Source organism: Bison bison, unplaced genomic scaffold (genome assembly GCF_000754665.1).
Source record: "Bison bison bison isolate TAMUID 2011002044 unplaced genomic scaffold, Bison_UMD1.0 scf7180017864295, whole genome shotgun sequence".
In the NCBI taxonomy this organism is placed as follows: domain Eukaryota; kingdom Metazoa; phylum Chordata; class Mammalia; order Artiodactyla; family Bovidae; genus Bison; species Bison bison.
The window spans coordinates 7,681,823-7,703,843 of record NW_011494867.1 but is presented as its reverse complement, the minus strand read 5'-3'; the positions used below and the strand labels follow the sequence as shown (position 1 = coordinate 7,703,843).

At 50.6% G+C, this 22,021-nt stretch overlaps 1 protein-coding gene across 1 annotated transcript in view; it reads right to left on the bottom strand.

Annotated features, from left to right (window-relative positions):
* The window catches only part of PLCG2 (phospholipase C, gamma 2 (phosphatidylinositol-specific)), a 162,481-nt gene extending 145,190 nt beyond the window's left edge, over nt 1–17,291 (bottom strand). Inside the window, exons 1-2 of the mRNA XM_010850801.1 lie at nt 17,176–17,291; nt 10,091–10,336 (exon numbers count right to left, since the gene is read on the bottom strand). Coding sequence (XP_010849103.1) covers nt 10,091–10,286 — 196 coding nt within the window. The 5' untranslated portion in view covers nt 10,287–10,336; nt 17,176–17,291. The remainder of the gene's footprint in view (nt 1–10,090; nt 10,337–17,175) is intronic.
* Nucleotides 17,292–22,021: the final 4,730 nt, after the last annotated feature.

The following is a 22,021-nucleotide window of genomic DNA, read 5'->3' as shown; positions in this document are numbered from 1 at the left end:
TCTTTTTGTACAGTTCTGTGTATTCTTGCCATCTCTTCTTAATATCTTCTGCTTCTGTTAGGTCCATACCATTTCTGTCCTTTATCGAGCCCATCTTTGCATGAAATGTTCCTTTGGTATCTCTGATTTTCTTGAAGAGATCTCTAGTCTTTCCCATTCTGTTGTTTTCCTCTATTTCTTTGCATTGATCGCTGAAGAAGGCTTTCTTATCTCTTCTTGCTATTCTTTGGAATTCTGCATTCAGATGCTTATATCTTTCCTTTTCTCCTTTGCTTTTCACTTCTCTTCTTTTCACAGCTATTTGTAAGGCCTTCCCAGACAGCCATTTTGCTTTTTTGCATTTTTTTTCCAGGGGGATGGTCTTGATCCCTGTCTCCTGTACAATATCACGAACCTCATTCCATAGTTCATCAGGCACTCTGTCCATCAGATCTAGACCCTTAAATCTATTTCTCACTTCCACTGTATAATCATGAGGGATTTGATTTAGGTCATACCTGAATGGGCAATCCCACTACTGGGCACATGCCCTGAGGAAACCATAACTGAAAAAGACACATGCACCCCAACGTCTGCTGCAGCACTATGTACAATAGCTGGGACATGGAAGCAACCCAGATGTCCATCAACAGATGAGACGATAAAGAAATTATGTACATACACACAATGGAATGTTACTCAGCTAGAAAAACGAATGCACTTGAGTCAGTCCCAACGAGGTGGACAAACCTAGAGCCTATTATACAAAGTGCAGCAAGGCAGAAAGAGAAAGAGAAATGTCATGTAGTAACACACAAACGGAGTCTAGGGAGGTGGTACTGATGCACCTGTGTGCAGCCAGTGACAGAGACACAGATGCGGTGAACTGCCCTGTGGGCCGAGGGGAAGGACAGGCTGGGATGAGCGGAGAGCGCGGCAGAGGCACACATGCACACCACAGGGCGTGAGACAGACAGACGGTGGGGATTTGCTGTGTGACTCGGGGAGCTGAAACCCGGGTTCTGTGACAACCGAGAGGGCGGGATGGGGCGGGAGGTCCAAGAGGCAGGGGACACATGTGGCTGATTCACGCTGATGTATGGCAGTACCCAACACAATATTGTAAAGCAATTATCCTGCAATTAAAAATAAATTTAAAAAGTAATTTTAAAGAAGAAGACATTTGTCACTGCCATTCGTCTACCCAGACGAATATGGAAGCTTCACTGCTGTGCCCTCAGCCAAGAATGCTCCCCCCAGGCCCTGGCCAGAGCTTCCCACGGCTCCCTTATCACTTTCAAGTCTCAGCTCAAACGTCACCTCCATGGACATGCTTCCCTGAGGCCTGACTCCTAACACTTGGCTCTTTGCTGGTTACTCTGTCATGCGCTCTGCTTCTTCCTTCCCTGGCATCCCACACAGTCCTGAATGCTTAGTCTGGCCTCTTCTGTCTTTCCTGTGACACCGTAAGCTCCTCTGGGGTCCCCACCGTCCCACTCACCCAGCGTCCCCAGTGACAAGGCTCATATCCGACACACACCAATCCTCTGAGTGTTTGCTAAGTCAAAGAAGGGACCAGGGACTTCCCTGGTGGTCCAGTGGTTAGGACTCTGAGCTGCCAATGCAAGGGGCACAGGTTTGATTTCTGGTCAAGGATCTAAGATCCCATATGCCACACAGCATGGCCAAATACATTTTTAAAAAATAACAACAAAGGGATGAATTCTAAGGATGTCAAGTGATCATCACCCAGGACAGAAGACAATGCTTGAATGGTCACAGAAACCAATTCCTCATCTGAATGGCAGACAGGTAGGTCTGTATCAGTGTCAGGGAAAAAAACACCAGTTCTGTTCCTCACACCAGCAGGCTCCACGTGGACAACTGGTACCTGGGAAGGGGAGCAGGACGACCCATGCGGATGCAGGAAAACAACGATTTCATTATGTGAACGGACACTCTCACAGTCCACCTCATCCTTCCCACAACGCCATTTCCCTTTATGTCTGATGCTGGCGAGAGCAGTGACTACTTGAGCACCTGTCTCCTCTGTGTGACTGAGAGCAGATTATAGGGATTATTTTATTTAATTCTTTAATTACTTCATTTAATCCTTTAATTCCCCTACACAAACACACACACACAAACACACATATACACTGGAATACTACTCAGTCATAAAAAAGAATGGAATAATGCCATTTGCAAATAGATGGTGAAACAATGGAAACAGTGAGAGACTTTATTTTCTTGGGCTCCAAAATCACTGCAGATGGTGACTGCAGCCATGAAATTAAAAGATGCTTGCTCCTTGGAAGAAAAGTTATGAGCAACCTGCTGCTGCTAAGTTGCTAAGTCGCTTTAGTCGTGTCCGACTCTGTGCAACACCATAGATGGCAACCCACCAGGCTCCCCTGTCCCTGGGATTCTCCAGGCAAGAACACTAGAGTGGGTTGCCATTTCCTTCTCCAATGCATGAAAGTGAAAAGTGAAAGTGAAGTCGCTCAGTCGTGTTCGACTCTTAGTGACCCCACGGACTGCAGCCCACCAGGCTTCTCCGTCCAAGGGATTTTCCAGGCAAGAGTACTGGAGTGGGGTGCCATTGCCTTCTCTGATGAGCAACCTAGACAGCATATTAAAAAGCAAAGACATTACTTTGCCAACAAAGGTCTATCTAGTCAAAGCTATGGTTTTTCCATTAGTCATGTATGGATGTGAGAGTTGGACTATAAAGAAAGCTTAGTGCCAGAGAATTGATGCTTTGGAACTGAGGTGTTGGAGAAGACTCTTGAGAGTTCCTTGGACTCCACGGAGATCCAACCAGTCCATCCTAAAGGAAATCAGTCCTGAATATTCATTGGAAGGACTGATGGTGAAGCTGAACTCCAATACTTTGGCTACCTGATGCGAAGAACTGACTCAAAGAAAAGACCCTGATGCTGGGAAAGATTGTAGGCAGGAGGAGAAGGGGATGACAGAGGATGAGATGGTTGGATGGTATCACCAACTCAATGGATGTGAGTTGAGCATGCTCTGGGAGTTGGTGATGGACAGGGAAGCCTGGTGTGCTGCATGCAGTTCATGGGGTCCCAAAGAGTTGGACATGGCTGAGCAACTGGACTGAACTGAATGGCATTTGCAGCAACATGGATGGAGCTAGAGATGATCACACTAAGTGAAGTGAGACAGAGAAAGACAAGTATCATACGCTATCCCTTATCTGTGGAATCAAAACAATGATACAAATGAACTTATTTATAAGCAGAATCACTGACACCGAAGACAAGCTATGGCTATCAAAGGGCAAAAAGAGGGTAGGGATAAATTAGGAGGTTGAGATTAATACGACACTGCATCAACAAGGACCTATAACCACTGCTTTGTAATACACTGGGAGTACTGGCTGAACCTTATTTCTGATGGGACACTTGACTGATGGAGCTCGGGGACCACTTTCAGACAATGGATTTTGTGGATGGAAAATGCCGGTGAAACAACACCTGCTCCAGTTTCAAAAACACATTGTTAAAATAAGAACTTTGCCAAATACTCATTTTCTTAAGTGGATAAGTAGCTCAAAGATGGATCTCAGAAGAAGGCAAGATAGAGGACGAGCCCATTTCAGCGCCCCCATTGGGTCCACACTCGTCCCCACTGTGGGGGCTCCAGCAGACACGTCTGGCTTCCAGCTAGCCAGGCACCTCTCAAGTGTCCTGCCCTTGGCATCTCAGCACCGGGCAGGGCACGTCCTCTGTGAGAAGAAGGAATCAGTGCCTTCCCTCTTGCTGTAACAAAGGCTGAGTGAGGCCATCCTCCTTCGGTCCACAGCAGGGTGCCCCACTACCCCATACAGAACTCAGACATCTCTGAGATCACACAGGAAGAGAAGGCAACGCAGAACAGAAGACACTAGACTCCAAAAGGCAGGTAGAACGAAAGCAAACTGGGGCGCTGCCCCTGCCTGGCCATGTGGCCTTGGGCATGTCACCGAGTCTCCCAGGACTCAGTTTCCTCATAAATAAAGTGGGTATGGTTCCTGCTCACAGGGTCACTGTGAGGATTTAAAGAGCAGTGACGCGTGATGTATCCACACAGAGACTAGGACACGGAGAGCACTCAGAGGCAGCCCTCATCACCAACAACATCATCACCATCGTCATCATGCACTTATTATTAGGCAGGCAAGCCAAGAGCCTAATACTAGGGAAGCAGAACAGCCCCTGTTTGTGAGCACCCCTCACTCACAGACAGCCACCACTTGCCGAAAATAAGCAGATAGAGAAAATGTGCACACGCAGAAGTGAAAGCCTGAGAACAGCGCCCATCCAGTCAGATGGACATGGTCCACGCCTCACAGCTGGCTCATCACACAACCAGCCCCGTTCACACCCCGCGGGCAGGCGGCACCACTGTGGCTCCCAGGACACGTCCCAGGCCACGCTCCTAAGCGGACAAGGTGCCAGCGGACCCCAAAGCTCACCTCAGGAAGGTGCTCCGGTGGACTCCCTTCTAGTTGGAGTCTGCTCCCCTAGCGCCCGGAGGGAAAGAAAAACCAGAGAGGCAGGACTTCCAGCACAAGCTCCCGCCCCACACCCAGAGACTGGCAGGAGGCCCACACAGGAGGGAACCCAGTGCACCATCCTGCCCAGCGGCCTCAGAAAGTCAACAGGAGAATGATGGCCAAGACGTGAGTGTCTGGCTGAAGTTCATCTTCTTTGTCAGAAGCCAGGCCTTGGGACTCCTACTGTTTAAAATATGCACCTTTTATATACAGATAAAATATATAAATACATACAAAAACATACTTAAATAAAATCCACTTGCTTCTCACCCTTATCTCATTGACTGTCATCTCACTTGACCAATAGAGAAACTGAGGCACAGACAGGTCAAGCAAACCTGCCTTGGATCACACAGCTCCTAGGAGGTGGTGGAGCGCAGATCTGAACTATGAGCCTGGACCCTCGTGGTCGTTTGGCACCAAGGTGGCTGCTGTCAACTTTCTCCCCACCTGGGCAGGTCTCATCTTCTCCAAGAGGAGATTCCCCATTCTTTGAACCTGAGCTGGCCCCGCGGACCTGAACAAGTGACTTTCTCAGGCTAGGTCACAAGAAGCCCTGTGACTCTTGGAACACACATCCCGGGGGGATACCAGGCACCGTGTAAGGAGCCCGATGACCCTGGGACTGCCACGCAGTAGGTGCTCAGCCAACATTTTCAGCTGAGCCCGGGCTACCGGCCATCATCACCACAGCACCAGACACAGGAGCAAAGATTCTGGAAACTTCCAGACCAGGGGCCATGCCAGCCGAGTACCACCTCAGTCCAGGCCACAGAGAGAAGAACCACCCAGCTGTTGTTGCTGATGTTCAGTCACTAAGTCGTGTCTGACTCTTTTGCCACCCCATGGACTAAAGCTCACCAGGCTCCTCTATCTGTGGGATTTCACCTGTTTCCTCCAGGACAGGGACCCCATCCCTTCCTCCTCTCTCTTAGCAAAACTGGGGGCCCGGTATGATGGCAAATATGGGCGTGGCACTGCACACGGAACAGCTCCGTCATGACACGGTCCAAGGGGGAATGTGTGACATTTTACGGTTCTAAGCAAAGCAAACACATGACTTCAGACCAAGGTTTTTTAATTTTTCAGGAAGAAATACACTTTTTCTTCTTCCTTTTTAACATTTTTTTTTTAATTTTACATGGCTGTGCCAGGGCTTAGTCGTGGCATGCGGGATATAGTTCCCTGACCAGGAATTGTGCTTCTCAGGTGGCTTAGTGGTAAAGAATTTGCCTGCCAACGCAGGAGACTCAGGAGATGTGGGTTTGATCCCTGGGTTGGGGAGATCCCCGAAGAAGGAAATGGCGATCCACTCGAGTATTCTTGCCTGGAAAATCCCAAGGACAGAGGAGCCTGGTGGGCTACAGTCCACAAGCTTGCAAAGGAGCTGGACACAGCTTAGCAACTAAACAACAACGACAACCCCCGCATTGAGGTGCAGAGTCTTAGCCACCGGACCACAAGGGGAGTCCCCAGGCCAGGGTTTCTATACTTATAATTCTATACTGGATAATTATTTGAGGTGGGGGCTGTCCTATGCATTGTAAGATGTTTAGTAGTACCCCTGGCCTCAACCTGCTAGATGCCAGAAGCAACCCCCTCCAAATAACCAGGACTAAAAGTATCTCCAGGCATTGCCGAATGCCCCCGCGTGGGTGGGACGGGATCACCCGGCTGAGAACCACTCCCTGCTGTGCACAGTGAGACCCATGGGCGTCTGCCTTCACCCAGGCCCACACAGGAGGCTGTGACACCTGTCCAGAGGCCAGAGGCCACCTCCAATGACCCCAGAGCCACACACGGGTGCTGTCTTCTGCAGACCCCACAGTAACCTGCAGGCTCCTGCTGACTCAGACCCCTAAGGCAACACTATAGCTGGGGCCCCCAGGACACCACCTCTATATCAAGAGGCTGGAAATGAGGTGCTGAGTGGCCCCGTCCAGGGCTCAAAGGCCTGTTCTCTCTAGGTGGTCAGGAGAGCACCTTTTTAAAGCAATTTACCCCCAAATCGGCTTCTGTGTCACTTTACAAACACCACACAGCCATCTCACATAGGCTCGCCAGTGCAGTTCAAAAACACAAAGGTGTTCACACCACCCCTCGGCTGAAAACCCTTCAGTGGAGCCCTACTGCTCTCCGGAGAAAGTCCAAACACCTAAGCAAGACTCTGCTGCCCCGGACAGGCTGGCCACCGCTCGTCATCCACAACAATGGCAAAAGCAAAAGCAGCAGTTCGCACCGGTCCAGGGCTGCGCACCGTGCTCAGCCTTCTGATCCAGCAACTCATCTGTTCATTCGCAGCAGTGACCCTGTGCGTGGACAGCAATATCATCCCCATTCTGCAGACAGGAGAACCGGATCTCAGCAGGGGATGGAACGTGCCTACGCTCACGTGGCCTATCTCATCAAACCCTGCTGGGGTCAGGCTCCACGCTGCCTGCACCTAATCCAATAGTGCAGCTCTGTGAGGACTGGGGTCTAACTCAATGACTGCCGTTATCTCCAGCACCTAGAATAGTGCCTGGCAGAGCAGGCATTCAAATGTGGATAGATGGAAGGAGGGAGGGAAGCTACCGGTGAAGTAAAGAAGGAAGGCTGGAAGGAGGGGAGGGTGGAGGGGTGGGAGGACGGGGAGCAGGAGGACGGGCGGGTGGGAGGACGAGGAGTGGGAGGGACAGGCAGGTGGGAGGACTAGGGGAGGGGGAGGACGGGCAGGTGCGAGGACGGGGAGTGGGAGGACGGGGAGTGGGAGGACACGGGGGTGGGAGGACGGCGAGTGAGTGGGAGGAGGGAGTTGCTAGAGCAGTACCTACCAAACTTGGCTAGCTATGAGGATCACCTGGGAAGCTCATTAAAATACTGAATCCCAACCACCCTGGTGAATGACAGTCATCCTTGGCCACCCCAAGGAGGAGGAGGAACTGCTCTTAGGGGTAACCAGGGAGAACCATAGGGTGTGGATTTCAGGAAGCAAAACCCTGTCTCACAACCATCAGGACCGTCAGGAGAAAGTTCCAGAGGCCTGCACACCTTCAAATGCCCCTCACCAGGTGCTTCTGGCGCTCGGCCACCTGGCCGACACGGGCCGGCCATCCGCTCTCAGTGCGGGGGGGCACCTGTGTTTACCGTTGGGCCTGTCCTGCCCCTGCAGGCCCCCGCCCCCGCCCCAGCTGCCACAGGTCTCTGGGCCACCTGGGAGGTCTGAGGCCAATGTAAACAAAATCAGGGGGAAGGCCGGGCACTGTCAAAGCAGGCCCTCTGGCTCAGTGCTGTTGAAGGTCATCTTGGCTCCAGAGTCAGGAGAAACCTTTTGGGAAGCTATTTAGTCTCGCTCATGATAAAAGAAACCAAAGAGCCATGTCACACTATCAGAGTCCACCTGTGAACCGCCAAGTTCAGAACCCCATGGCAGTGTGGGAGGAGATGTGGAGAACTAGAGGGGCCCCCACCACCTCAGGAGCTTCTACGGGATGTGATCCAACCGTCCTTTAAAGTTAAAAATAACTCGTGCCCTCTAACTCAGAAATTACACATGGAGGACGCTATCCTTCAGATAAACCCAACCTGAGTGCATGAAAGAATAATGCAAAGGTGACCCCCACACACAGCTGGTGGAAATGTAAAATAGTGCGGCCACTTGGGAAGCAGTCTGGGGGGTTCCTAAAATGATCAAACAAAGTTCCTGCATTGGCTGAGGAGCAGCCCTACCCCTGGGCACACACCCAGGAGAAACGAAAACACACAGCCGCACAAAAATTCATTCACGAAAGCTCACAGCGGCAGGATTCATACCCGCCAAAAAGAGCAAACAACCCAAATTTCCATCAGCAGATGAACGGGTCAACAAACTGTGGAATATTTGTAGAACGGAATATTACCCGGCCACGTAAAGGAATGAAGTCCTGAGACACACACAACATGGATGGATCGTGAAAACGTGGGAAACGCTCTGTTAAGTGAAAGAAGCCAGTCGCAGAAGGCCACACACTGTGTGATTCCTTCCATAGGAAGTGTCCAGAACAGGGCAATGGAAAGGAGATGAGAGGCTGCTTAGAGCAGGAGAGGTGGAGGAGGGCCAGATGGATGGCTGCAGGGTACAGGGCTTCATTTAGGGGTGATGAAACGTTCTAAAAACTGTGGTGGCTGCACATACCTGGGAGTATACCAATCTGTGAATGGATGAATTATAAGGTATGTGAATTGTATCTCCATAAATCTGCTAGCAAAAGAAGAGAAGGATCCATGTACAGCTAATAGCAAAAGACTGGAAAAACCCAAAGCGTCCATCTCTAGGGGTTAAACTGTCACACTGTAGCCAGAATGCTATGTGGCGATGAAAGGCAAAGGCAGATCAATATGCTGATAAGAAACCACCTCAATGGTTAACTACCAGGGGGCTTCCCCTGGCAGCTCAGTGGTAAAGAATCTGCCTGCCGGTGCAGGAGAAACAGATTTAATCTCTGATCCAGGAAGATCCCACGTGCCTCAGAGCAACTAAGCCCGTGCACCATACCTATACAGCCTCTGCTCTAGAGCCGGGGGACCACAGCTGCTGAAGCCCGCGCCCCAGAGGCTGAGATCCACAGCAAGAGAAACCACTGCAAGGAGAAGCCTGCACACCACGGTAGAGAGTGGCCCCAGCTCGCCACAGCCAAAGAAAGGTCCAGGCAGCAACGAAGACCCAGCACAGCCAAAAATAAAGAAGTAAGTAAAAAATGTTTTAAAGAAAACTATTAAATTTAAAAAAGAAATCGAAGTGCAGAAGTATGTGCAGTAGGTACTTATTTGTGTAAAAAAACAACACACACACATCACGCAAGCACAGAATACATCTAGAAGACCACAGAACCTGGGTAGGAGCTGGCCTCTGGAGCCTGGGGTGGGACTGGGGAAGAGAGACATTCATTTATGAATTGTCTGATTTTCCCCCAAGTGTATGCTTTAATTTCTCAATTTAAAAGAAGTCAATAAAAACTCATTTAAGCAAGTCTCTGCAACTGTACATTGCTTAAGTCTCTGGACTCTGAGTGAAAAAGGGGGCTTAGGAACTTGAGGATCTGAACCCACTGCCCAACGTAAGGGGGGAGGAAAAAAGAAGCCGCCTCCACTCGGAGCAGAGCTTCACTGGAGGGCTCCACACACTCAGCGATGTGCTCTGTCCACATGGAGTAAAGCACAGGCCTCTCGCTCTGCTGTCTGCACTAAAACACACATCTGGCTACCAAGCGATGACTCCACAAGCTCTGGCCAGTGAACCCTCAAGAGGGCACACGGCTTGACCATCAACGCAGACCGAACAGTCCCCGACGCCATGAGATGGTGCGCTCAGCCCCCAGCAGCCCAGGCGAGCTGTCTGGAGGTCATTTCCAAGCTGGCCCACGCACGCTTCCGCTCCTTCACCAGGGCTTTCCTGGCTGACATCCCCCACCTGCCCCAAACCCCATCAGAGACCCAGACAAAGCGACGCCACTTTTCCTTTCCAGAAGAAGGTGTCGAACCAACGACAGCTGCAGGGCCCACTGCCCGGGCGGGGAGGCAAGAGGTACTCACGGAAGCCCTCGATCTTGTCGGCCGTCTTGCTCCAGGCCCCCTGCCGCGTCTCCATGATCACCTGGACGGTCCTCCGCTCCGGGGTGGACTTGCGGAAGCTGAACACGGTCATGACGGTGCCCAGCTCCAGGGCCCGCTTGATCTGACTCTTCTCGTACTCCGGGAGGTTGTCCACGTTGGCCATGGTGCTCGCCATCGTCTGCCGCCCAGTGGGGGAGGCGAGGAGGAAGCGGGTGAACAAGGAGGCTGGAGGGAGGAAGCAAGGGGGAACTGGTTTCAGTTAACTGAGCGGGCTTCGGTTAACAGGAGGAAGCTTCAGAAGCCAAAACCTGTCTCATGCCCATCAGGATGAGCTTGGGGAGAAGGCGCTGGTGGCAGGGGGGCTCACCAGCCGCTCAGACGTTTAAATGGAAGCAAGGTGTGGGTGGAGCCCTTGATCTCCGTGACCCAACCGTTATCCCGGCTTTGAATAACCAAATCACCCCAACCTGGCCGCCACCTCTCCCTCCCCACGCAGCTTTATGCTGTAGAATATTTGAATAGCCAAAGAAGCCCAGGCTGGCTCCTGTCCCCAACCCCGACACCCACCCAGAGACTTCGAACCACCCCTTTACTTCCCGAGTGGAGGCGGGAATAGAGAGAAACCTTCCAAGTGGGTCCGTGGAGACCTCTGCATGGAAATGGAGCAGAAAGGGCAGAAAACAGCAGGGCCCGGCAGCCCCGCGTGTAGGCTCCCGCTGACCGTGTGGCCCTGGGCAGGCCGCGTGACCCCTGGGAGCCCAACTCGGACCGGGACAGTCAGGAAGCCACCAGCGAAGCACCTGGTGTGCGGCTCGGCTTCCGGGGGTGTCCCTGGTGACCCCTCATCCTCCTGAACAGTCACAGCTTCCCAGAGAGGAGCCTGGGCCCCAGATCTCAGAGCCTCCCTTGTCTGGCTCCTCTTACGCCCATATCTAGCCCATCAGCAAACCCAGAAAGCAGTGGGTCTCCCTGCTTCCCTGCTCCCTCCAGGGGTCTTATACACGTGGGTCACTCTGGCCGCCTGCTCCCACCCCAGACCCTGGAGTGAACTCTGAGACCAGGAATCAAAAGGATGCTTTAAGAAGAAGAGTGAAAGGGGCCGTAGGCATACCTGCGGCTGATTCACGTTGATGTGTGGCCGAAACCAACACGGTATTATACAGCAATTATCCTCCGATTAAAAATAAATGAATTAAAAAAAAACAAAAACAAGAGTGGGACTTCCCTGGTGGTGCAGTGGATAAGATTCCACCTGCCAACGGAGAGGACACAGGTCAGGCTTAGCTCCTGTTACTGTCCACCGTTTCCTGTATCTTTTCTCCCCCTTTCCCACTCAGTCTTCATATATATATATATATATGTTGGAGTATCGTTGTTTTACAATGTTGTGTGAGCTTCTGCTGTACAACAAAGTGAATCAGCTATGCTGCTGCTGCCGCTAATCACTTCAGTCGTGTCCGACTCTGTGCGACCCCATAGACGGCAGCCCACCAGGCTCCTCTGTCCCTGGGATTCTCCAGGCAAGAACACTGGAGTGGGCTGCCATTTCCTTCTCCAATGCATAAAAGTGAAAAGTGAAAGTGAAGTTGCTCAGTCTTCATATATATATATATATATGTTGGAGAAGGAAATGGCAACCCACTCCAGTGTTCTTGCCTGGAGAATCCCATGGACAGAGGAGCCTGGCAGGCTGCAGTCCATGGGGTCGCACAGTCAGACACGACTGAGAAGGCACACGTGTGCATATTCCGTGTATCCGTTCCCTTTAGGACCTCCCTCCCACCCCCTACCCCACCCCACCCCTGGAGGTCAGCATGAGCTCAGCTCCCTGTGCCCCACAGCAGTGCCCCACGAGCTGTTCATTCCACGCGTGGTAGGGAGTGTACGTGTCAGCGTCGCTCTCTCAGGGCGTCCCACCCTGCCCTTCCTCCCCAATGCCCACAGCCATTCTCTACACCTGCGTCTCTATCCCTGTATCTTTCTTATCTCGTCCCCACCTCCAAACCCCTTTAGGCTCCCACAGTTCTTACTTCGCAGAGAAGCTGGGTGTTCAGCCAGGGCTGCCTGGGCCTCCCCACAGCCTCTGTGCCAAGCTGCTCCAAATCAGGGCCTCAGCTGTTCCAGCTGTATAATGGGAATAACACCACCCTCGAGGGGCTCTGGATGGACTAGACCCCACAATGTGTGTACAGCCCCCAGTCAATCCTATAGGAAATCAACCCTGAATATTCACTGGGAGGACTGATGCCGAAGCTCCCAATACTCTGACCACCTGATGCACAGAGCCAAGTCACTGGAAAAGACCCTAATGCTGGGAAAGATTGAGGACAGAAGGAGAAGGGGATGACAGAGGATAAGAACTTGGACGGCATTACCAACTCAATGGACCTGAGTTTGAGCCAACTCCGGGAGATGGTGAAGGACAGGGATGCCTGGCGTGCTGCAGTCCACAGAGTCACAGAGAGTTGGACACGACCGAGCGACTGAACAACAACACAAACAGCATCTAGCAGGGCCTCCGATGATATTAATCGGCCAGCTGATCAAAGCATTAACCAAGGGTCACCTCCACGACAGGCATGGACAGCGGACTCGCACGCAAACGAGGGGTGAGGCCCGGGCCCGGGCCCTGTCCTTTGCCCCCTTTACCCTCCACCCACAGCCGGGGCACCTCCCAGGTGTGCTGACAGCCCAGCAATAAAGTCATGAATTACACCTGCTCTCCACCCATCAGGAAACGCCAGCTCCATGATTCTGCAGAAGCAGAGACGTGGGGGGTCTCAAGGGAGCAGCAGGAAGGGGTCCCCAGCTGAGTCTAAGGTGATGCTGGGAACTTAACAGTGCTCAGAGGAAGCTTCTAGGGGAAGACAGATCTGAATCCAATCTTTAAAAGAGATGAAGCGGAAGGGGACGGTGCTCTAGTCGAAGGAACTGGCTAAAACAAAAGCCCAGGGGCCAAGGGTGTGCAGGAACCCTGCCTGATCCGAGCCTCCCGCCTCACCACCCCCTATTCCAGGTCAGGGGACGAGCAAGGGGCCTGAGGCCGGTCTCCGCCCTGGAAAACCTGCTGTTCATTGGCCCTCCCGGGTGCCTGCACCTGCCGTATCAGATTCATCTCATTTATCTCAGAAATACTGGCGCTGCAAACTCAAGGCCTGAGAGGTGAAATCACGTGATCAAGGTCATGGAGACATGTGGCAACATCAGGATGGGAACCCCATGCCCCTGCTCCTTCAGCAACCCCCTTCTGGAATTCACAATCTGGTCAGATAGTAACTAACCGCGCAGAGATATCAAAGGACTCGTCCAAGGTCACACAGCTGCAAAGTGTCAGAAGCAGGACAATGCTCTCGAGTTCCCCACTCCCAGGTGCAGCAGGGCGCAAATAGGAAACATACCACCTCTCACAACACCGCCACGTAAGCCAGCCGACCTGGAAGCACGACCCTCGGTTCTTTCTGACTCTGGGAGGGCCCTGCACTAACCTTCCCAGGATTCTGGTCACTCCCCATTCAGAAGCCCAGTGGACTGGCTCAACCATAAACATCAAGTCTCTCATGTCCTTCTCTAAGAACCAGGAAAGCATCCTTACGACCCCAAGATCCCTGGAGTCAACCACTAAAGTCCACCAGCTCCCAACTCGGGCTTTCAGGGTTCAACGCTTCAGCAACTAAGACAAGGTCTCCAAGGCCTTGACCCCGGAGGAGGGCACTAGCCATCACCGGCAACTTCTATTTTGCTTCTGCTTTCAAAAAAAAAAAAATGAAATAGGCTTGAAATCCCTTTCTTGTTCCTGTTTCTCATCCTCCCTGGGTAATTTTATAAAATGACTTACGGTGTTAAACACAAATGAGGCCGAGATTTAATAAGATCCTACTTTTCATGTTCTCCTCTTTGAAATAAACTTCTGGGAAAGACAAATTATCATATGACATCGTTTTTATGTGGAATAAGGGACAAATGAAGTCATCTACAAAGCAAATAAAGAGTCACAGATGTAGAAAACTTATGGTTCCTGGGCGAAAGGGGAGCATAGATTGAGACTGGTATTGACACATGCCCACTACTATACACAGAGGAGGTAACTAATAAGGACCTACCGGATAGCTCAGGGAACTCTACTCAATACTCTGTAATGACCTCTATGGGAAAGAATCTAAAAAAGAGTAAATATATGTATATATATATGGGCTTCCTCAGTGGCTCAACTGTAAAGAATCAGCCTGCAAGGCAGGAGACATGGCTTCAATCCCTGGGTCGGGGAGATCCCCTGGAGGAGGACATGGCAACCCACTCCAGTGTTCTTGCCATGGAAAATCCCGTGAACAGAGGAGACTGGCAGGCTACAGTCCATAGGATGGCAAAGAGTCGAGACAACGGAAGCGACTGAGCACACATAACACATGTGTATATATATAACTGATCCATTTTGCTGTACAGCAGAAACTAACACATTTTAAGTCAACTAGATTCCAATAAAGATTTAAAAAAAAATAATGCAAGGACCCAGAACCAGGAAACAGGAGAGTTTTCTTCTCTTTAAGGCTCTCTGCACACGTCAGAGCAGGGCAGGATTTCATACAAAATCCCACAAGTCAATTCTCTTGGACACCTGGCACAGTCGCATCCCTGAGAGAGGACAGCCCCTCTGAGGGCAGGAGGGGTGTTACCACTGCATGTCACACCCACCTGCAGAAACAGGGTTACTCATATTCTCACTGGAGGAACTCAGCAGGGTCAGCCATGGCACGTACGGGTGTGCCTTAGTTGCATTTTTTTTGGGGGGGGCAACCTGCGAGCATCTATTAAAACGTAAAACATGCATCTGCTTTGATCTAGCATTGTGCAGAAAAATGCACAAAATTATCTGTAAGAGGAAAGAACAGGAAACAATTCAGCTGCTCATGAATGGGTTGGGGGGGGGCGGTATCCCTTACATGACGGGACACACACGTTAAAGAATTGTTGTTTAGCTGCTCAGTCGCATCCGACTCTTACGACCCCACAAGCTGTAGCCCACCAGGCTCCCCTGTCCATGGGATTTCACAGACAGTAATACTAGAGTGGGTTGCCATTTCCATCTCCTGAGGATCCTCTTGATCCAGGGATCAAACTCATGTCTCCTGAATTGGCAGGCAGATTCTTTACCACTGAGCCACCCGGGAAGTGAAGTGAAGTGAAGTGAAATCGCTCAGTCGTGTCCGACTCTTTGCGACCATGACTGTAGCCTATCGGGCTCCTCCGTCCATGGGATTTTCCAGGCAAGAATACTGGAGTGGGTTGCCATTTCCTTCTCCACCAGGGAAGCCCACATTAAAGAATGTTCAGTAGCTACTGAAAAGAAGGAGGAAGATTTACAAGTACTGTGATCTGGAAAGATTTGTGAGGCAGATGAAAAACAGTTATAAACTAATAAATATTATTACATGTTTAAAAAGGCTGTCTGTTGCCATATGTGAAATAGATCATCAGTCCAGGTTCAATGCATGAGACAGGGCGCTCAGGGCCAATGCACTGGGATGACCTTGAGGGATGGGATGGGGAGGGAGGTGGGAGGGGGGTTCAGGATGGGGGACACATATACAACCGTGGCGGATTCATGTCAATGTATGGCAAAAACCACTACAATATTGTAAAATAATTAGCCTCCAATTAAAATAAATTAATTGTTTAATGATTTTTTTTTTAAAGGCTGTCTGCTTATAAACCTAGGAGGAATGGTTATTTTTGGAGAGTGGGAGAAGGTAAAGGGTCTGACCATCAGCTTACGACTGATTTAAGTGCTAGCATAATGGATGAGCTTTTCTGCTTTGAGTTTTTAGCGTTTTCTAAGTGAAGACACAGTTTCAAAAGTTTTCTCATTTTCAATTTTCCACCAATTCCACTCAGCCCAAGGGCCATTTATGGGGGTCCTGGCTTTGCCTCCTCCAGAGGAGTTTCACAAGCTTGGGGGGAAGGGGGTGAGCATCATTAGGCAATTTGAGCATCAGGGAACCCTGCAGTGGTGCACACTTGGCATTCGTCTCTAATAAAAAGAACTGCCTGGGATGGCCAGGGACTCAAGACTGCCTGCAAGGCTGTAGCTGCGGATGCTGGCCAGGGCCCCCACGCAGGGCCCTTAACCAGAGGGTCAAGAAGTGGCAGATGAGCCCCAACTCCGCATATAGCCCCGGGATGCAGGCCTGGGTGGCCCAAGTATCCAGGGGAAGAAACTGGGGCTCAGAGAGTCTTCGACGTGCCCAAGGTTACACAGCTGGAACCGAAATTCTAATTACGTTGACTGACAAGGCCACCTGTTTCCCGTGCGAGTCACCCCCACCCGCCCAGCCCACACTTTCTTACTCTAGTTCAAGATCAGGGTGCTAGAAGAGCCATCCCAGGCCCCCTCTGGAATCCAGCTGCCAACACCCCCTCCCCATGAGTGCACACCCCGCTCGTCTTTCCCTCGAATTCTTCTGCTGTGGGGGTAACCACCTCTCCACGATTCCACAACATAACCAGGAAAACGCACAGTCGCACAAACATACTTATGCACACCACTGTGGGGCAGGACAGGGAACCCTGGATCCCCCGAAAACTCTTCAATCTCTCAGGGCAAGGGGCTGCGCCTTCCTTGGTATCGCTCGCCACCCACCCAGCCGCAACCACCTGTGTAGTGCGAGGAAGTGCCAGGGGCCGGCCGGCGCCTGGAGTCCACAAGCCGTGGGCACAGAGGTGGCCAGGAAACACGCCCGACTCCACGCGGGACCCCCAGGGCCACCGGAGCCTAGAACTCAGGCGCTGGCGCGAACCCCCGACCGCAAGCCGCGCCGCTTCCTCCGGTTCCCATTCAAAGCCGGGCTGCCCCGGGGCATCAACCGACGGAGTGGCGCCGGTCAGGGGTGAGGAAGTGGCCGTCCCCGCCCGGACGCTGGGCACAGCGAGCGGGGGGCCGGGCGGCGTGCCCCACCCCTGCCCGCGCCAGCTGAGCCCCACGCAGGACCCCCGCCCTGGACGCGGCTTTCCGGGCGCGCGTCCCCCGGGCGCACGTCCCCCGGGCGCCCCCGCCCGACCCGGCCACTCACCTGGCCGCGCCTCCGCCGCGGGTCCGGGCTCCGGGTCCCGCGCGCAGCCGCCCGCTGTCCAGGCTCCGGGCACTCCCTGCCGCGCACGCCCTCCGACGCGGGCGCTGCTACTTCTCCTTCGGCCGCGGCCGCGCGCCACGTGACTCCTCCGGGGCCGCCCCCTGCGCCCCGGCCCGCCCCACCCCCGGCCCCGAGGCGGGCCCAGCGCCGCCCACTGCTCAGAGCACCCAGGGCGCCGCGTGCTCCCTCCCCGAGGGCGGGCCAGCCTCGGGACCGCGCCTCCGCGGGCGGAGGAAGAAACTGAGGCAGCGGGAGGGGAATCCACCTGCCTGCCCCAGGTCTCTTGCAAGGTGGAGCGAGAACGTCCAGAGGGACCAGCATTTATGGAGCGCTTACTGCACACGTGTGCTTACTGCACACATGCATTCAATACGCTCCCCTGTAATCCCCGTGAATTGGCAGTTCATGGTCCTACTGTGAGATCGTCACTGAGTCTGCGCAGGTGTCTGACCGCCTCTTACTACATGGTGCAAACCACAAATACCCTAAGCTCAGCTTCCTCATCTGTCAGACAGGATCAAAGTCCCAAAAGTTTGTTCTAGGGAACATGGAATACCAAGAGAACTGACCTCTCGTTTTCCCAATGGGAGATTATTTTATGGCTCACTCTATAAACTTCTAAGCATATAGATGACACCGTCAAGTGCCTAGTGATGGGATTTAGTTGATTCATTGAGCTACACCAAGCCTATTTCAAGTCGCATATTGTATGATGTAACATATTCTTTGAGAAATATTGCTCTTTTCCTCTTTCCTGTTTCACGGAGCTGTTTCATTCAGACCTTTCATATGCATCTTGGACGTGTCCGTTGTGACGAGAGCCAGCCTTTCTATCACCTATAGAGCTGTCAGGACACGTCAGGTTCTACTCCTGAGCCACTTGACTTACAGCATTTTTAAAAAATCTATGAATGTTGCTCTGGCATATTTTCAGTATGATATCTAAAGCCACAGGGCTCGTGTGCTGACTTTAGGCAAGCTGGACTCATTTGTCACTGCTCCTAGCCCAGGGGTGTACACTTGCTATTTCCTATAGATCACTTATTGCACGGCTTTTTAAAGAAATCCTTGAAACCACTTGAAACCATGGGACCACCTCCCCAGGAATGATAAATCTGGGTTAAATTTCTTTGCCTTTTTTTTTTTTTTTAAGAACTTCAGTTTATATTTCCATCAATCCTTTTTATCATTTCTATTTTGGTACATGTTACCTAATGTACATGATATAGTGGTACAACCGCGTATGTGTACAATTTATTATTACAAAGTCCATGTGTGTAGTGGACCATGTTAAATTTCTTGCTGATCAGATGAAACTAAAGGCAATTGGCTTTGGAAACCACTGTGGGAAGCCCTGGCTCCTCTTCTCGGTCCAGACAGGTGCTGATTGGAGATCTCCCTGGTCCCCGGGAATCAAGCAAGAAAGAAGAACACGGAGCACCTACTTCAGCTTACTTTTCTTGTGAGCCTACAGCATTTTTGGAGTTAAAATGTCTGTTGTGTTTGAGATAGCAGTTTGATTTTTTTCATATTTTTAATTGCTTTTCCTCTTTTTCACGGTTTTCACTTTTTCAGGTGAACAGCTAAAGGAATCCAATGCGATGAATGGGAGTGCTTGGGGCTCCACATCGCCTCTTTTTTTGCAACTCGTTTGTTCAGAATAAAGTCACTGAGATAGTAGCCCTGGTTCTGGGAAGGCTCAAATACAAAATGACATTTCTTCTCCAAGGCATAAGGGGTGGGGGGAGAAGCCACCCTGTATATTCAGATACACATGTGGTGGAAAGTCCCCATCACAAGTTAGCTATTCTAGGGCTCAAGGGCATTAAATGGGGGCGTGGGGGGCGGTGGAAGCAGAATTTGAACCCGAGTCTGTCTGGTGCTGGAGCCCATGGGCGCACAGGCCTGTGACCCATCCCCAGCATTACTAGGAGGAATGCAGGCGGGGAGAAGTGCGCGTGTAACCACTCCGCTTAGATTCACAAATGGGTCAGGAAGTGACCTCAAAGGGTGGAGGGAACTTTCTTTTCCTTTTCATATAAAAAGAAAGAAGAAGGGGGAGGGAGGGAATAATCTGAAAGAAAACTGTGTTTTAATCAGCATTGTCTGGACTTGCTATTCTGTCCCCCACCAGTCCTCAAGGATGATCGTGTTTTTCTTCATAACCCTTTTCCATGTGCTAGCAGCCATGGTGTATGGGACCATTAGCACCCCCAACCCTGTGCCTCAGTTTCCCTCTCTGCAAAAATGGGTATAATAACTGTACCTACCTCCCAGGGGTGATTAGAAGGATCAAATGAGACAACAAAGCGATAAAACAGGCAAAACAGTTCAACCATCAGGATTGACTATTTTCAGTATTGTTATTGGAAGGAAGAAGAAAAAGGCCCATGCTGCAGTGAGAAAGTGTGGATTTGGAGGACATGGAGATCTGGGTTCAAATTCCAAGGCCACTTCCTTAGCTGTGTGACCTTAAGCTGGTCAGTTACCCTCTCTGAACCTTCAATTTCCCCATCATTCAACCTACTTTTGGGATACTGAGAACAGGCAACCTGTAGGGATGGAAAGTAGATTAGTAGTTGCCTGGGACTGAGGGGAACATGGAGGGTCTTGGAAGGGGTATAGGGTTTCTCTGTGGAGGGATGAAAATATTCTAAAATAGATTGTGACAATGGCTGAACAGCTCTGTGAAGATACTAAAGGCCACTGAACTGTAGGCTTTAGATGGGTGAACCGTATGTGATGTGAATTATGTCTTAATAAAGCTATTGAAAAAGAAAATAACCTACCTTAGAAGGCTGTTTAAAGAATGAATGGCTAACACAGCTTAGCACAACACAGCCTTCAATAAAGTAGCAGTTGCTCACATAATAATCATGATTAGAGAGTAGGTCTTCTGAACCTGGCCCTCCTCGCCCTGCCAGTGGCCACAGTGGCCAGGCCAAGGCCCACTGCCCTGCCCCAGAGCTTTGCCAGCCTCCTCCCTTCACCCCCACAGCCAAAAACAGCCGAAAACCCCTGAGAGGCTTTGAGTTTGGCTTCCTTTCCTGATATTGTTCAGAGAAGTGCATGTCCCCTGGGGACAAGCCGAGTCTCAGCTGCTGGGTGGCAGGACTCTGAGAGGAAGTACCACCCAGAACTGGCTTCCAGACCTGGTCAGGGTCAGGCCCGACATAGAAACTTCTGCGTGAGAGTGGTCAGACCCCCACACCCCATTTTTTCCCAGCTTTATTGAGGTATAATTAGTATACAAAAAAAAAAAAAAACCTGCACACAATCAAAGTGCACAATCTGATGAATTTGGACTTCTGCATACACCCATGAAACTGTCAGCGCATTCAAGGCAATAAATACCCATCACCTTCAAAATTTTCTTATGGATTTATTATTGCTGTCATGTTTTGGCCATTTTTAAAGCTGGTTCTTTGGGTTTTGTTTGCTTGTTTTTTGCTATTGAGTTGTAGGAGTCTGCTATTCAAATCGAGGGCTGCTTGGAAAAACCTCTGTTACTGTAGTTTTAATTTGGGCTTCTCAAAAAATAGGCAGGAGACCTAAATAGACATTTCTCCAAAGAAGACATACAGATGGCCGACAGGCACATGAAAATATGCTCAACACCTTTTTAACAGAGAAATGCAAATCAAAACTACAATGAGGTACCACCTCACACCAGTCAGAATGGCCATTATTTAAAAGTCAACAAATAACAAATGCTGGAGAGGGCATGGAGAGATGGGAACCCTCCTATGCTGTTGGTGGGAATGTAAGTTGGCGCAGCCACTGTGGAAAACAGTATGGAGGTTCCTCAAAAAACTAAAAATAGAATTATCATATGATCTAGCAATCCCACTCCTGAGCATATATCCAGACAAAACTAATCCAAAAAGATACATGCACCCCTATGTTCATAGCAGCGCTAGTCACAGTAACCAAGATATGGAAACAACCGTCGACAGACGGATGCATGGATAAAGAAGACGTGGTCCATATATACAATGGAACATTACTCAACCATAAAAAAGAAGGAAATAATGCCATTGTCAGCAACACGGTTGGGCCTAGAGATTATCATACGAAGTGAAGGTAAGTCAGACAGACAAAGACAAATAGCATATGATCTCGCTGACACTGTGCAATCTAAAATATGGTACAAACAGGGGACTTCCTCAGTGGCCCAGTGGCTAAGTCTCCACACTCCCAACGCAGGGGGCTCAGGTCCAATCCCTGGTCAGGGAACTAGACCCCACATGCCCAACTAAGAGATACTGCATGCTGCAGTAAGCCCCATAACAGCCAAATACATAAAATACATGTCAAAAATAATAATAAAAAATAACACATGACACCAATAAACTTATTTGAGAAACAGACTCATGGACACAGAGAACAGACTTGTGGTTGCCTAGGAGGAGCCGGGGGTAGGGATGGAGCGAGAGCTGGGGTTAGGAGATGCCCACTATTATCTATAGGATGGATAAGCAGCAAGGGCCCACTGTATGGCACAGGGAACTATATTCAACACCCTGCGATGGGCCAAATGGTGAAGAACGTGAAACAGAATGTGTGTGTGTGTGTGTATTTATGTATGTACATGTATATATGTGTATATGTAGGTATAACTAAGTGAATTTGCTGTGCAGCAGAAATTAATGCAACATTGTAAATCAACTATCCTTGAGGAAAATAAATTATCAAAAACTATAAATAAGATTAACGAGGCTGTTTGGGCAAAGCTGATCAATGCCCCTGGAACAGCGGTTCTTGCCGTGTTGTTCTCAATTACAGT